Source organism: Xenopus laevis, chromosome 5L (genome assembly GCF_017654675.1).
Source record: "Xenopus laevis strain J_2021 chromosome 5L, Xenopus_laevis_v10.1, whole genome shotgun sequence".
Classification (NCBI taxonomy): domain Eukaryota; kingdom Metazoa; phylum Chordata; class Amphibia; order Anura; family Pipidae; genus Xenopus; species Xenopus laevis.
In genome coordinates, this window is record NC_054379.1 from 77,373,871 (window position 1) to 77,389,864 (window position 15,994).

General features: G+C 37.0%; 1 protein-coding gene across 1 annotated transcript in view; it reads right to left on the reverse strand.

The window, feature by feature from the left end:
- The window catches only part of dcbld1.L (discoidin, CUB and LCCL domain containing 1 L homeolog), a 48,693-nt gene that overhangs the window by 28,526 nt on the left and 4,173 nt on the right, over nt 1-15,994 (reverse strand). Inside the window, exon 2 of the mRNA XM_041562972.1 lies at nt 1,816-2,034. Coding sequence (XP_041418906.1) covers nt 1,816-2,034 — 219 coding nt within the window. The remainder of the gene's footprint in view (nt 1-1,815; nt 2,035-15,994) is intronic.

Here is a 15,994-nt window from a genome sequence, read left to right on the forward strand (position 1 = left end):
CCTACTTTAGTTTTACCACGCCCAGTTCCTGTTTCCAAGCGTTAAACTTTGAGCATCAGAATTACATGAACTCTGGCTTTGAACTGCATCAGTGAGATAAAAAGATAAATAATTTCTGACAGCAAAGAGACTCCAGCACTAATGGGTTGTGTGACTGTGTGTCAGAACCAGCTTTTTTTATTGTGACATTACAAAAATGAGCAACTTTTGCAGCAACTTTAGGTATTTTTGGATAAGTTTGCACCATCTTTGTATGCTATTCAGAAGTAGTTTTGGCACATTTTTACACACTTATTTGCTCCAGATTGTTCTAATTTGGCAAGAAAGAAGCCATTAATAAAGAGAAAAACTAGTTTGTCATAAAACACTAGAGTAAGCCAATTTTAAATTGTAACCTTTAACGCTTCTAACGTTTCATATATGAACAGGTATGGGATCCGTTATCAGATGACTTGTTATCCAGAAAGCTCTGAATTATGGAAAGGCCATCTCCCATAGACTCCATTTTATCCACATTTTTAAAAAATGTTCCCTTTTCTCTGTTATAATAAAACAGTACCTTTTACTTAAATTTCCTTATTGAAAAGCAAAAAAATGCATAGTGTTTATTTAATGATTACGTGATTTTCTAGTAGACTTAAAGGAACAGTTCAGTGTGAAAATAAAAACTGGGCAAATTAAAAAATATTTCTAATATAGTTAGCCAAAAATTTTATGTATAAAGGCTGGAGTGACTGGATGTGTAACATAATAAACAGAACACTACTTCCTGCTTTTCAGCTGTATAACTCCGAGTTAGTCAGCAACTTGAAGTAGGGCCACATGGGACATAACAGTTCAGTGAGTTTTGCAATTGATCCTCAGCATATGACAGATATGACCCATGTGCCCCCCCCTCACGTCTCTGATTGGTTACTGCCGGGTAACCAGTCAGTGTAAACCAAGAGAGAGCTGAAAAACAGGAAGTAGTGTTCTGGCTATTATGTTAGACATTCAATCACTCCAGCCTTTATACATTACATTTTTGGCTAACTAACTATATTAGAAACATTTCTTATTTACCCTGTTTTTATTTTTATACTGAACAATTCCTTTAAGGCATGAAGATCCAAATTATGGAAAGATCCAGTTATCCAGTATCTATCCAATACTGCAGGTCCTCAGCATTCTGGATAAGAGGCCCCATACCTGTAATGGGAAAGGGATCTAGGAGGGTCCCTGGAGGAGTAGTAATAGCAGTATATATCGGATATGGTCATCCACAGTTCCATTAAGATCTGGGTACAAAGTCCTATTCTGCTGGTATTTAGTTCTTCCTAGGCTATACATAATAAAGTATTTATAGGTCAACATGCTTCAGGGTCTGTGAGCTAGAGGACTCTGTCCTCCACATAAGATAAGGTTGTTTTGGATCACAGTATGTATATTGAGCTAGGTAGTTACCTCTGACTTGCAGAAATACCAGAATATCAAGTCATATGGTTAGATAGTTTGACAGCTAAAAGATAAATAAAGAAAACAGACCTAGTATACTTATATACTTATTGCAATTTGAAATTCAAATAAGAAAACTAGGTCTAGGAACTATTGTTTACAAGGTATATATACACACACACAAGTCAGCAATCAGCAATTTAAAGTGCCGACTTGTGTTCAGGTGAAAAACATCTCGAGGTTATCTGCTACAGCTACTGAATATGAAGTAAAGTAGGGACAGCTTATCGCAGTCCAAATCAAGATAGTTATACTTAACTAGCAGTGTGATTTCTTTTACCATGAAATATGTATTTCAACTCAGGGTGTAGGGTAACTTACCTATCTCCTCAAATGAGGTTCCCTTGAAGATTTTCAGATACGCAGATTCACAGTCCCGAGATTCTATGTCTACATCTGCCAGCATAATATAGAGGTTTTTGCCAGTTTGTACTTTAAGGGTTATTTCACAAAGGGTTTGGTTGGGGTATGTTCCAGGGTAATTCTTGGATGTTAGAGTCCCACTTTCTTCATACAGCATTACATGTCCACATCCATCACCTGTTGACAACATGTAATAACAGGTTTAAAACATGAAAACAAGCAGAGAATGACAAACACCAAGTAGCTTTCAATGTTGGGTAACACTTAACACTAAGCAATCTGACTCTAAGGGTAAAACATGTCAAAATGCATCAGTCTGTCCAACAAGAACATCCACCAAAAGTTATAAATGTAAGCTCTCTTTATGCAGATTCACAATAATAATAATGCAATTTTCTAATAGTGATAATGCATGGCACACGTGAAAAGACCCATTTGCAATGTGACTGTTAAAGCTATTCTGTCCATCAGCGGTAGCAACCATGGTTACTATTGGTGTAATAGTGTAAATGGTCTCATTCTGACAAACTGGCTGAGTATTCTTAAGTCAGGAGTAAATTCTTTGATAAATGCATCTTTTATTGAAAATCTTTTCTGTCAGGAAAGTTTTGAGAAATACAGAATGTATCATACAGCTAAAAATCCTTCAGGATTTCCCACTTTGATATTTTATACAGTGGTGCAGAAGTATTATGATTATACACAAATTACATTTAAGGAGTTATTTTCTGATTATTTTAATAAACAGGTATATGTAAAGAAGAAGGAGCTAATCCTGTCATGACATGTTCCTGATTGCCAGTCATACCTTGTATGAACAAAGGAGTGGCAGAAGAGTATTTTACTGGATGTAACAATTTGACCTGTGCGGCAGAAGAAAATACAATGGAAGCTGAACTCAATTATATGGATTGTTAAAAAAATCTCGACTCACCTAGGTACATTCAAGGAAAAACAACTCCAAATGCAGACCTCACCCTTCAGGGATGAGAAGTTAAACAGGAACTGACTAAAGGTCTATCTCAGGGAAATTAATGTTTTGTCTATAGGCAGAGTTTTTGTGAGTGTATAGACATGAATAACCCAACAAGTCAAGTCAAAGTAGAAGGATGCTGGAGTGCACTGGTTTTGTAGATAAAAGTAAATATTTACTGTTAACATCTTTCCTCTTTAAGACAGAAACACTGTTGACAATAAATATTAACATATTAAAACACCAGTGTACAGGGTAAACTCAATATAAAGATGTAAAAACCAGTAAACAATGACCTTGCATTACACACCCAGAAGAGCACAGGCCAAGGAGAACTAAACATCTGTACCAAAAATGCCCCGTTAAATGCCTGGCATTACCCCCCTGCTCTCCCATTAAAAAAAAAAAACCTTAAAAAGAGTCTGACCCTAAAATGCAGAGCAGCGGAGCTCCAGGGCACCATTTTCCACCGATTTGTATTCTTTCGGGACTCAATGCTGTCATGAAGCCTCCGCAGTTGGGCCAAGTAAGGAATCAGCTTCAACTGCGCATGCTCAAATCAGAGTCCCGAAAGAATACAAAGCGGAAAAAGATGGTGCTATGGAGCTCCGCTGCTCTGCATTTTAGGGTCAAATTTTTTTTTACTTATGCAGAGTGTGGGAAGGGAGAGGGAAGGGGGGCAATGCTAAGCAGTTAAGTGGGGGGTGCTTTTTAGGTATGGGGGTTTAGTTCTCCTTTAAACGTAATCCAGCCCTATTTGATGTGATATTCTTCATCAAAGAAATCCTAATCTGGTCTTTCCATGAATCAACAAATATTTATGAGGATTTTACCCCATCAACCTTTTAATCCCTCTTATGGTAAAGGCACATATTGTGTTTTCAGACACTGTATTTAAGCAGCTCAAAAACAGATGCACTGACTTACTTTAATAGTCTCACAAAGGTTGTGCAAGTGCTTTCAGGCAATAGTAACCTGGAAACATTGGAGATGTGATTACAGAAATGTACAATGCAAGTCAACTTCTTTTGGAGCTGCCTAAAAACGCAGACTCGGAGTAGCATGTGTGCAATAACACTAAAAGATCTCCAAATCTTGACGCAATTAAGCATTAAATAAATTGCTCAATAACACACAGCAGCCACAACAATAGCAATGTATTTAGTAATAGTTGCCTTTCCCCAAAGGAGGCTTTTAAATAAACGGGTATAGGATCCGTTGTCCAGAAACCCGTTATACAAAAAGCTTTTAAAAACAGGAAGACCATCTCCCATAGACTACATTTTAAGAGGAATCATTCTAAATTTTTAAAAATGATTTCCTTACTCTCTGTAAAAATGAAACATATGCATTAATCCATATTGGTGGTAAAACAATCCTATTTCATTTATTTAATGTTTAGTGATTTTTACCAGACTTAAGATATAGAGATCCAAATTACAGAAAGATCCCTTATCCGGAATACCCCAGGTCCTGAGCAATCTGGATTATAGATCCTATACCTGTACTTTAATGAAACATTTTCAATTGTTTTATACAGGTCTGGGACCTGTTATCCAGTATGTTTGGAACATGGGACTTTCTGGATAAGGGATCTGTCTGTAATTCGGATCTCCATACATTACATTTGCTTAAAATTAATTTAACATGAAATAAGCCCAAAAGGATTGTTTTACCTCTAATAAGGGTTAATTATATCTTAGTTGGGATCAGATACAAGGTTATGTTTTATTAAAACAGAGATAAAGACAATTTTAAAAATCTCAATTTGTTTGAAATGGAGTCTTGGCCTTCCTGTAATTTGAAGCTTTCTGGATAATGGATCCCATACCTGTAGTAATTTGTAAATATACTTACTATTGAAAAAACTGTTTCTGACTGTCCTATTCTGTTCTTTGCACTGCTGATTTTGACTACTGCTAGTTCTGACTGAAACAATATAGCAGTAGTGCTTCTCTAATCCATGCCTTGAATGCTTTTGTGATTCTCCTTCACGGGTCTGTTAATCTCAGAAAATGTATTGGAACTGGAGTCTTTGTTGGTGTGGAGCTGACTATTGTAACGCTGTATCAATGGTACATGTAGTTCAAGTCAGCAGTGCAGAGAATAGAAAAGACAGTAACTGCTTTCAGTACAGGTATGGGACCTGTTATCCAGAATGCTCAGGACCTGGTGCTTTCATACCTTAACTGTTAATATTTTGGACCTGCACACGCCATACATAATAATAGTAATGACACGGGTACTATAAGGAATTTTTCTATACATAATAGATTATCAATGCATACAGAAACATTTTTTCTCTATAAGAAAGGCAAGTCAAAAATATAACATTTTGTTTGCAATCTTTTGTAATTACATACCACCAATCTGTAACACGATAGTCAAGCACTACATGAGAACATAATTCCCCTTGATAAAGGCTTTAATGCCGAAAAATGGGGGTGATTCTCATTCTCTAAAAAGTGTCTGTTCTCATTTTGACTTACCCTACCTTTCTTGTAGAGAAAAAAATTTCTGTATGCATTGATAATGTATTACATATAAAAAATTCCTTTTCATATGTACCACTGTGTCATTACTATTATTATGTATGGAGTGTGCAGGTCCAAAATATTAACAGTATAGTGTTTGTGACCATTTTATGGGATGGTTGAGGACTTGTTATATGCACCTCCTGGCTCTTCTAACCTTTATTCTATTTGTGTGCACTCCATTTATTTGTATTTCTATATCATGTAAACATTAAATAAACCTAATAAACTGGTTTTGCTTCAAATTAGCATTAATTATATTTTAGTTTGGATTATATACAAGGTAATATTTTTTTAAAATTTGGTTTATTTGGATAAAATGGAGTCTATGGGAGACATCCTTTCAGTAATTCAGAGAGGAGTCAAGATGGAGGGCCTGGTGGAAAGAGTAGCCTAGAGCCTGACATATCAATAATTCTGTCACTACAAATAATTATACAATAATTGAACATTTTTTAATTAATGTATATTGAAAAGTTGCTCAGGCTTAAATGAATTATACAAACTTTTATATTATTTTAACAAAGAGGGAAATGAGGAGGTAGAAAGTGTGGGTAATCCGGTAGCAGGAAGAGAAAAAAGATGGAAATGAGACCGCAAACATTAGATGAGGAGAGCAAGAGAGAAGGGAGTTGAGTAGAATGGGAATTACAAAAGGGGTGAAGGGGTAGAGTAAAAGAATACAAATACAAAGTTGGAACAAGGGATAGAAGAGGAAGGCAAACTGTTCGAAGGGAACCCAATAATAAAAAAAAAAAAAAAAAAAAAGATATCCAACTAGTTGCTGCAATAAGACCAGGGTTTGTGGCTCATAAACAAAAGGAGAGTCAGAGGATATAGATCCGTTATTTAACACAATGCACACGGATACATAGGATGAGCCCTTACAAACAAATCTGCCCACTCCATAGTTACCGACTCCTCTCTAAATGTACCATAGCACTCTACAACGAGGTGGTCTGTATGTCTATATGTGTTTGTGACAGTTCAAGTGGGAGTGATGAAAGAAAATGGTGGAAAGTCTATAAGCAATCAGAGAAAAAGAAACAGTGGCAGGCAGGGAAAGATAACAGAAAATAACAGAGCTGGTATATTTCAAAAGGAGGTATTAAGGATGCAGCCACACAGCATGAAGCTTTTCATCTGTCAAGTATGTTTAACAGGGTTCAAAAAGCCTACTTGGCTTGGGGGCACAGGCAACACAAATGACAAGAAATACATGAAAGTGTAATGTGACATGGCCTTTTAAACTAATTCTTAAATCAAATTTTTGCTACTGCAGTTGTGATTCCTGAACACCTCAAATGATTAAAAGAATGCAGTAGTTTACCAAAACAATTCTCATTTCCTGGCTTTGTCAAAGCTCCCAGCAAATGTGTTTTTTTTTTAAAGGCAGTGTAGAATTTAACATCTAGTCTATGTGTGTGTGTGTGTGGCCTTGAGTAAACTATGGCCCTGTCCAGCAGAGAGGCACAGACAAACAGCCACATCCCAGTCAAGAGCTACATGCAGTCTGCAAAGAGCTGAAAGTCCCATATTCTCCAAGGAATTAGAATGTTCTTCCTACATAAAAAGTGCACTTAGTACTGCAGTCCCATTAAGATATTACAATCAACATGGAAAAGCATACTGACTCAGTTAATTGAATAGTATCTAAAAATTGTCATTAAATTGTCTTAAAATACAAAATGAGGTTATATGGTTGGTGGGGATGTTGAGATATATAAAACCTATTTGTTTAAACAAACAATGTACATAACATTTGGTTAAACAACACAAAGCAAGGGGAGGTTGCAGCATTCTAGCTGTTATGAAACAAAAAGCAGAGGACTCGGCACCTCCTTTAATAGGATCTCCATAAAATGATTAAAAGGCATTTCTCTTGCAAGTACAATTGATCCAAATTCCCTATAAATACCCACTAGAGCAGTGATCCCCAACCAGTAGCTCGTGAGCAACATGTTGCTCTCCAACCCCTTGGATGTTGCTCTCAGTGTCCTCAAAGCAGGTGCTTATTTTTGAATTCCATGTTTTGAAGCAAGTTTTAATTGCATAAAAACAAAGTATAGTGCCAAGTAGAGCCTCCTGTAGGCTGCCAGTCCACATAGGGGCTACTAAATAGCCAATCACAGCTCTTATTTGGCACCCAAGGGATTTTTTCATGCTTATGTTGCTCCCCAACTCATTTTACATTTGAATGTGGCTCAGGGGTAAAAAAAGGTTGGGGGCTCCTGCACTAGAGACATCTGCCAGGATCTCCTGGACACCTGTAATACTCCTGTACGGAATCACAACCCCTAAATCACAACACCAGCAACTTTACATTTGGCCCTCATTATTTATTTACGTTTTTTTTTTTTATTATTACTTTTCTTTTGACTCTTTCCAGCTTTCGAATGGGGGTCACTGACCCAATCTAAAAAACATATGCTCTGTTAAGCTACAAATGCATTGTTATTGCCACGTTTAATTACTCGCCTTCCTATTTAGGCCCTCTCCTATTCATATTCTAGTCATTTATTGAAATCAGTGCATGGTTGCTAGGGTAAATTGGACCCTAGCAACCAGATTGCAGAGCTGCTGAATAAAATGCTAAATAACTCAAAAAACACAAATAATAAAAAATAAAAAACAGAATATCACTCTACATCACACTAAAAGCTAACTCAAAGGTTAACTGTGTAATGGTAATGTGTTTATTTTGTAGAGGATAATATCAGGTGTTTTGCTTTTACTATTAAGTAATAATATAAGGCTAATGTCATTTAATCAGTGTCCTCCAGAAAAAAGCACTCAAGGCAATGTTAATGTTTGGGCAAGATTAGTACAGGTAGTCTAAACAAGTTTATGGGGTTATTTATCAAAGTCCGAAGCCAAAAACTCAAAAAAATTTAGTTTTTTTAACTATAAAATCTGAATTTTTAGTGGGTAAAAAAAAAAATCTAAATTTTTTGGGATTTATTAAACCCAGAGGCTGCAAACAGTCAGAATCCGAAATCTCTGGTCTGCCAAGGTTGTATACACGTCTATGGGAGAGGTCCCTATCCTATTTGGAAGTTTCTGTGGTCTGTGCTGGATTAAGTCCTAGCTATTTTGGACTTTTCAGGCAAAAATCTGAAAAATTCTGGCTTTTCCGTAAAAAGCCTGACAAAATTGTACAATTTGTGGGGAAAATTTAAAAAAAAAAAAAAACCGTATGATGCATTTTTTCATTTGTTTTTTTCCGGGTTTTTCCCCCGAACCGATTAATTTGCGCTTTTATTAAAAAAATACGCACAAATCATAGATTCTAGTTTGGTCAGACTTTTTTTAATTTAAAAAATCAAATCAATTCAGATTTTGATAAATATGCCCCTATATGTTGCTTGTTAGTATAACAGCTATGTTTCCTAGATATCTGGCAACTACATAATTTACACTCAAAGGCAAACTTTCTTCATAATTCTGTATAGCTTACAGATATCCACATTTATTTCAGACAAACTATGTTCATTGGGTCATTAAAAGGCCACATAAATCCTTTTATACTGTTCACCTTCTTTACTTAACATGAGCTAAATAGCCTACTGTGAATACATTCCTGTGGTTGATTCTTATTGCAAAAACAAAACATCAGGAAATCCGTTTTGGATTAAAATATAAAAGGAAACAAGCAGATCTTCCCAAGACTACCCCCCCTTGTAGGTTACACTGCATCACCTCAGACACACAAAGTATTTTATTCTTTCCCCCACAGTCTGACAGCAGCAACTGCTGCAGACCAAACTGCCGCCACTTCCTGAGTTATCAAACGCCCCCTCCATGAGCACTGATGGACTGACTGCTGATGGTCTGAATGTGGCCAAGGTGGGTCACAGCTTTTCAGGCAGCTAAACGGCTTCAGTGCTGTAGCACACTAATACACCAAAGAGGAAGTTAACTTTTAAATACATTTTTAGGATGTTATGAATGGACCTATTTTAAGCAACTGTTGATTTTCAAATACCGTAATTGTCCTTTGTATTCTGCCACTTTCTGGCCAGGGACTGAAAATGCTATTTGGGGTCACTCATACTACAAGTTCATTTTAAGGTGAACCAACCCTTTACAGGAAGGGCCACATGAACAGGTTTGCATGACGTTTAAAAGAAATGGCAATAAATATGTGTGCGAAAATTCGAGAGTGTGACGTCATTTCGTAACTTCGCCGATTTACTAGCGATCGCTGTCGTAACTTCGCTAGCGAAGGAGATAGACTCTAGCGGTAAATTCACTAAGATGCAGATTTTACTGAACGTTACCTCTTGCGCCAGACTTGCCTTCACCACCTCAGACCACGTGAATTGCAATAGAGTAGATAGGAGTTCCCCCCTACATTTCCTAACATATGGCACATAAACTATACACTGGGCTCATGTGTAGGGCAATATAACAACTCTATTTTCTTTTATTAAGGTTTTCCAGGCTTGTGTAGTGTAATGTATTTGCTCCAATATATACATCCATTGAATGTTAACTTCCCGCCGTATGCAAATTAGGCAACACTACCGCAACCTTGCTTCGCTTGGAGCAGTAACGCTAGCGCAACTTTGCCAGTGTTCAGCACCCTGGACGCAACTTCGGATTTTAATGTATTAGCGTTGTCCTGTCGAATCTACGCCTAGCGTAGTGTTGCGATGTCAGCAAATCTGTCACTGGCAAATTTTCGGAGGTTAATAAATTTGCCCCTAAATGTTTAGTTTAGGCTAGTAAAACTAGTGTAACTTTATCCATATAGCGGGAAGATAGTTTCTTATATTCCAAGTTTAAATGCTAAACACAGAGAAAAAAAAGAATAAAGCACACCGGCTCACTTGGCCTACAGCTGCCGCTGACTCATGCTCATGTCAGGGTTAGACAGGTGAGTCAGTGTTGTCTATACCAGACGACTTGTATACAGCCATGTTGATTACAGTTTCATGGAACCTGCTCTGTCTCAGAGACAATGGTAATTGCTGTTTGAAACACATAGAGGCTGATGCACTATCAATTATTATTTTTCTCCTGGGAATCTGAGCAATAAAATGTTTCTGGTCTTTTTTTTTTTTTTTTGAAAATGATTTTCCTAAATACAAATAATAACCGTGGCTGTCATGCTATATATATTATAAGAACATAATATTTCACAAAATACATAAGTGGCGGTGACATTTGTTGCTATATCAAAAGTTAATGTCACTGCAACGAAGGAACGGGCCATTTTAAATAGAGCTATACATTGTGATTTATATAAGTTTCCTGCAGTGAGCCATTTTAAGCACATCTTACGTCAAAAATATTTGTTTTGAGTTTAAAAAAAAAAAAGCTTGTTTTGTGTGTAATAATATAACTTTCAGTATGTTATAGAATGGTTAATTCTAAGCAACTTTTAAATTGGTCTTAATTTTTTCTTTTCAATAGTTTTTTAATTATTTGCTTTCTATTTCTGAATATTAACAGCTTTCAAATGGGGGTCGCTGACCCCATCTAAAAAACAAATGCTTTGTAAGGCTACAAATGTATTGTTATTTCTACTGTTTATTACTCAAATTTCTATTCAGGCCCTCTTCTATTCATATTCCAGGCTGTGCATGTCAATGCATGGTTGCTAGGGTAATTCGGAACCTAGCAACCTTATTGCTGAAATCTCAAACTGGAGAGCTACTGAATAAAAAGCTAAATACCGCAAAAACCACAAATAATAAAAAATGAAAACCAATTGCAAATTGGCTCCAAATATTACTCACTACATCATACTGAAAGTTAATTTAAAGGTGAACAACCCCTTTAAGGCTATAATAAAAAATTGTCCTAAGGCCGGAACAAACACCAGTCCAACAGTAAAAAAAAAACACCTGCTGCTACTGCCTAAGCATGTATTAGGCTGCTTAGTACAAGTGCAAATGCACTAGTGCCCTACAAAATTAGCAAATATGCATTGTGGTTAAAAACCAACATGTGACAGGACAGTGTCTTCCAATAAGAAAAGCAGTCAAGCCAAGTAAGGAAGAATTTACATGAGAAGCGAGATCAGTGTGAAACCAGTGGAGCATGTTGTGTTTTGTTCTGAGGAACAGAAAACTGAAATGCCATTCAAAATCCAGAAACTGCTAAAGTCAGCTTTGTGTCTGCCAGCTGGCCACCCTCCAGCAAAGCACCAATGTAAATGAGTTCATCATATCATTACACAATGTTGTATGTGCAACAGGAAGACTTTTTGCAAAGTTGCAAGTCTGATGCTTTCTATGTTCTCACAAAAAAGCACTAGCACATTTGTTTTTCCTATTTAACTTCATTTTCCCCTACTTGAGATGCTGCCATCAATAGTATTCATTCTAGTCATACAGCTTTCATTCTTAATTATACTTAATAGCCGGTATACTCATATTTATCACCTAAAACCTCCTGACATGGCTTTAATAATTTTGGGAAAAAACACGATCACAGAAACAAGTTCTACCACTTGATAGGTGACTAGCATGCAAATAGGTCTGCTTTCCCACACTACTATCAACTGGCAGTGACAAGGATTAACACAAGGGCTTGAGGAAAAAGATACGCTATATAGTGTGTTAACTTTTTTATATGCGGTGAAGTGCATGGTAGAAACTACTCACAATGGTGGTGTGGTTCGAGCGTGTATCGGGTACCAGGGTGAGAGCACAAGGAAAAGGAAGGCATGTGATCTGGGTGGAACAGAGTGGAGTGCTGGGTTGCTAAAGAAAATGACTTTAAAAGTGCAGAGAAAATCGTGACTTTCCAGTACAAACAAGGGACTGCGGGCTGAGCTGTCAAAAGAGGGACTGTCCCTCTGAAAACGGGACAGTTGGGAGGACACACGGCGAGGATATAGATCTTCTGCGGAAAAGAATACTTACCCGATACACGCTCCAACCACACTGCCATTCTGAGTAGTTTCTACCCTGCACTTCACCGCATATTAAAAAAGTTAACGCACTATATAGTGTGTCTTTTTCCTAAGGAACAGAGGATTTCGGATATCACAATTATGCACTGAACTTGCCTTATGTTTAAATACACACGGACTAGTGAGTCCATAAATTTATCGGTGCTGCTTATTTCTATTTGACCCTGACTCAGCACGAAGTTACCGTACCTAATAAACTTAACACAAGGACTTGTAGTGTGATTTTCACTTGCTAGCAATATTATAGTAATTTATATTAATTTTTTTAAAAGGACAAGTATTGTTGATTCTTAACAAACAACCAGTGGACAAGGGGGGGAGCTGTTTCCATAAAGTATAAAAAAAACAACTATAGCAAAATGAATTATTTTCATGAAGAACAACAGTAAATTGTTGTGCCCTTTGAAGCAGCAGAAACTGTTAGAGCAGCATATAGTAAGACAACAGGCAGGAAATCCTTTGGACATATTTAGCAGCCGGTGTGATGTGATCATGCTGAGTGGAATGTATCTCTCAAACAATAACAGGCTGAGCAGAAACAAAACATCTTCTCAACTATCCTACAGCAACAGACACAAGAACAAAATATGAAAATAAATGGGGATTTATAAAGTCCTGCATATTCTATACTGTAAGAGATAGACAGAAACTAGATTAACACATGCTAGTAAGTAGTACTATACCATACAAGTTCCCACTGTGCTGTATTAAATCTGGCGGTCACACACTAGTCCTTAGGAATAGTATACTATAACCGCCATAATAGAAACATATGAAAGTAAATGTCTGGGGATTTATAAACCAGAGTTCCTGTGCACTGTATACCAATCAGAAAAAGTCTTGAATTAACAGTAAAATAATTAACTGGTACTATACTAGACGAGTGCCTGAAGTGCTGTATTGAATATGTTGTGTCACACACCAGTCCCAAAATAATCTCATACTACTAAAGCAACAGACCCAGACACAAAAGGAAAATATGAAAACAAATGCCTGGGGGATTATAAAGCAAAGTTCCTGTGTATTCTATACCATCAGAGAAAGACAGAAATTAGATTAACGCATGCTAAAAGCAAATTCTTCTGAGTTAAAAGGATAATAATTAACTAGTACTATAGCAAACCAATCCCTTCAGTGCTGTATTAAATCTGTCAGGTCACACACCAGACCTAAAGAAATAGCACAGTACACTCCTTCAGCATACTTTCGCATGTCAAAATAAAAAAAGTTTTGCGTTTTTACGCTCAGTTTACTACATGAATGCATTTATTTAGTACATGAATGCATATTTTTATGTGCAATGCAAATAGCATACAAAACAGTAAAATGCATTACCATGCCTTTACAATACAGAAATGGGAGGACAAACAAAAGCACAAAAGCTGAAGCCAGCTGTTGGGGACAGGAACCTCTTGGTCCACAGCACAGCATCAAGATTGAGAATACAGTGAATATTAGGGATGCACCAAATCCAAGATTCAGTTTGGGATTCGGCCTTTTGCAGCAGGATTCAGGCGAATCCTTCTGCCCAGATGAACAGAATCCAAATGTGCATATCCAAATCAGGGGAGGGAAATTGATTGACATTTTGTCACAAAACAAGGAAGTAAAAATTTTTTTCCCCTTCCCACCCCTAATTTCATATGCTAATAAGGATTCGGTTTGGTATTCGGCCGAATCTTTCGTGATGGATTCGGGGGTTCTGCCTAATTTAAAATAGTGTATTCGGTGCATCCCTAGTAAATATTTGGTGCTACTGCGATCAGCAATAGAATATGCATATTCACTTCACCAGAATATACTGTAGTTCAGTGATCCCCAACCAGTAGCTCATGAGCAATATGTTGCTCTCTAACCCTTTGGATATTGCTCCCAGTGGCCTTAAAGCAGGAGCTTATTTTAGAATTCCAGGCAAGTTTTAGTTGCATAAAAACCAGGTGCACTGCCAAACAGAGCCTCAATGTAGGTTGACAATCCACATAGGGGCTACCAAATGGCCAATCACAGCCCTTATTTGGCACTCCAGGAACATTTTTCATGCTAGTGTTGCTCCCCAACTCCTTTTACTTCTGAATGTTGCTCATGGGTTCAAAAGGTTGGGGATCCCTGCTGTAGTTCAAGGGTCTAAAGCTGGTCACATATTCCCACACAAGAGGTTTGCACAGTATAATCCGTCTCTAAGAACAGTGATACACACAAGTCACTGCGGATGCTTTAAGTTACAGTAGTGCCAAAGCACCCAAAACAGACGTCTAACAGCTTGAAAAAGCATCCATACACCTTCATGACTACTAGCCTCTGACAATAATGAGCCTATAGCAAGCAACTGTCAGTAAACCACCTTGTTCAATATTTTTTTCATTCAATAGAGCTTGGGCTGACCATACTTTTTGACTAATCTCCCTGAATCGCAGCGTGTCTCTGCCCTAAGACCATCTCTCATAGACTCCGTTTTATTCAAATAATCTCAAAGAAACTGGTGTAATATCGCCCTTTGTCGAATGAATTTCAGGTATCTTACACCCTTGCTCCCATCCAGAGCTTAAATCAGGAAAAAAGAATTGTGTAGGGGTAATGATACCAAGAAGCACAGAAAAACTGCTGCTGAAGTGTCCTTTAATCACCACACAGGTGTGGTGATTAAAGGACACTTGAGCAGCAGTTTTTCTGTGCTTCTTGGTATCATTACCCCTACACAATTCTTTTTTCCTTATTCAAATAATCCTTATTTTTAATAATAATAAAATAGTACCTTGTACTTTATCGAAACTAAGATATAATGAATCCTTATTGCAAGCAAAACCAGTCTACTGGGTTTATTTAATGTTGGCATGATTTTCCAGTAGACTTAAGATACGAAGATCAAAATTAAGGACAGATCAGTTATCCAGAAAACCACAGGTCCCAAGTATTCTGGTAACAGGTCCCATACTTGTATAACCCTATACCCTTTGTTGTGCCAAGTTTGGCTTACAAATAAGCAGGAGCCAGTTATGCAGAATAATTATCTGTGCACTAGTAATCTAATTATCCAATCAGCATGACCAAACATGAAGTAGCTCCAATGTCTCTGTTTAGCTGAAAAAAACAACAAAACCTATAGATTTGTATTATTACACATTATTATACAAAAGGCAAAACATGTTGAGCACAAGCCCTATTCATACATTTCCCCTTTGAAGCCCATTTTCAGGCTATTAAAAGGTGACACTTAGAGGCCCATTTATCAAAGGTCGAATTACGAATTCATATGAATGGGGCCCATTTACTTAGCTCGAGTGAAGGAATAGAGGAAAAAACTTAGAATTTCTAATGGTTTTTTTGGCTACTTCGACCATCGAATGGGCTACTTCGGTTAGAACTAAAAATCGTTCAACTATTCGACCATTTGATAGTCGAAGTACTGTCTCTTTAAAAAATACTTCGACCCCCTAGTTCGCCACCTAAAACCTACCAAGGCCAATGTTAGCCTATCGGGAAGATCCCCATAGGTTTCCTAACAATAGGAATAGCGCTAAATCCTTCGACTTCGATATTCGAAGGATTTCAATTCGGCAGTCGAATATCGAGGGTTAATTAAACCTCGATATTCGACCCTAGTTAAATGTGCCCATATATATATATATATATATATATATATATATATATATATATATATATATATATATATATATATATATATATATATATATAAAATATATACTC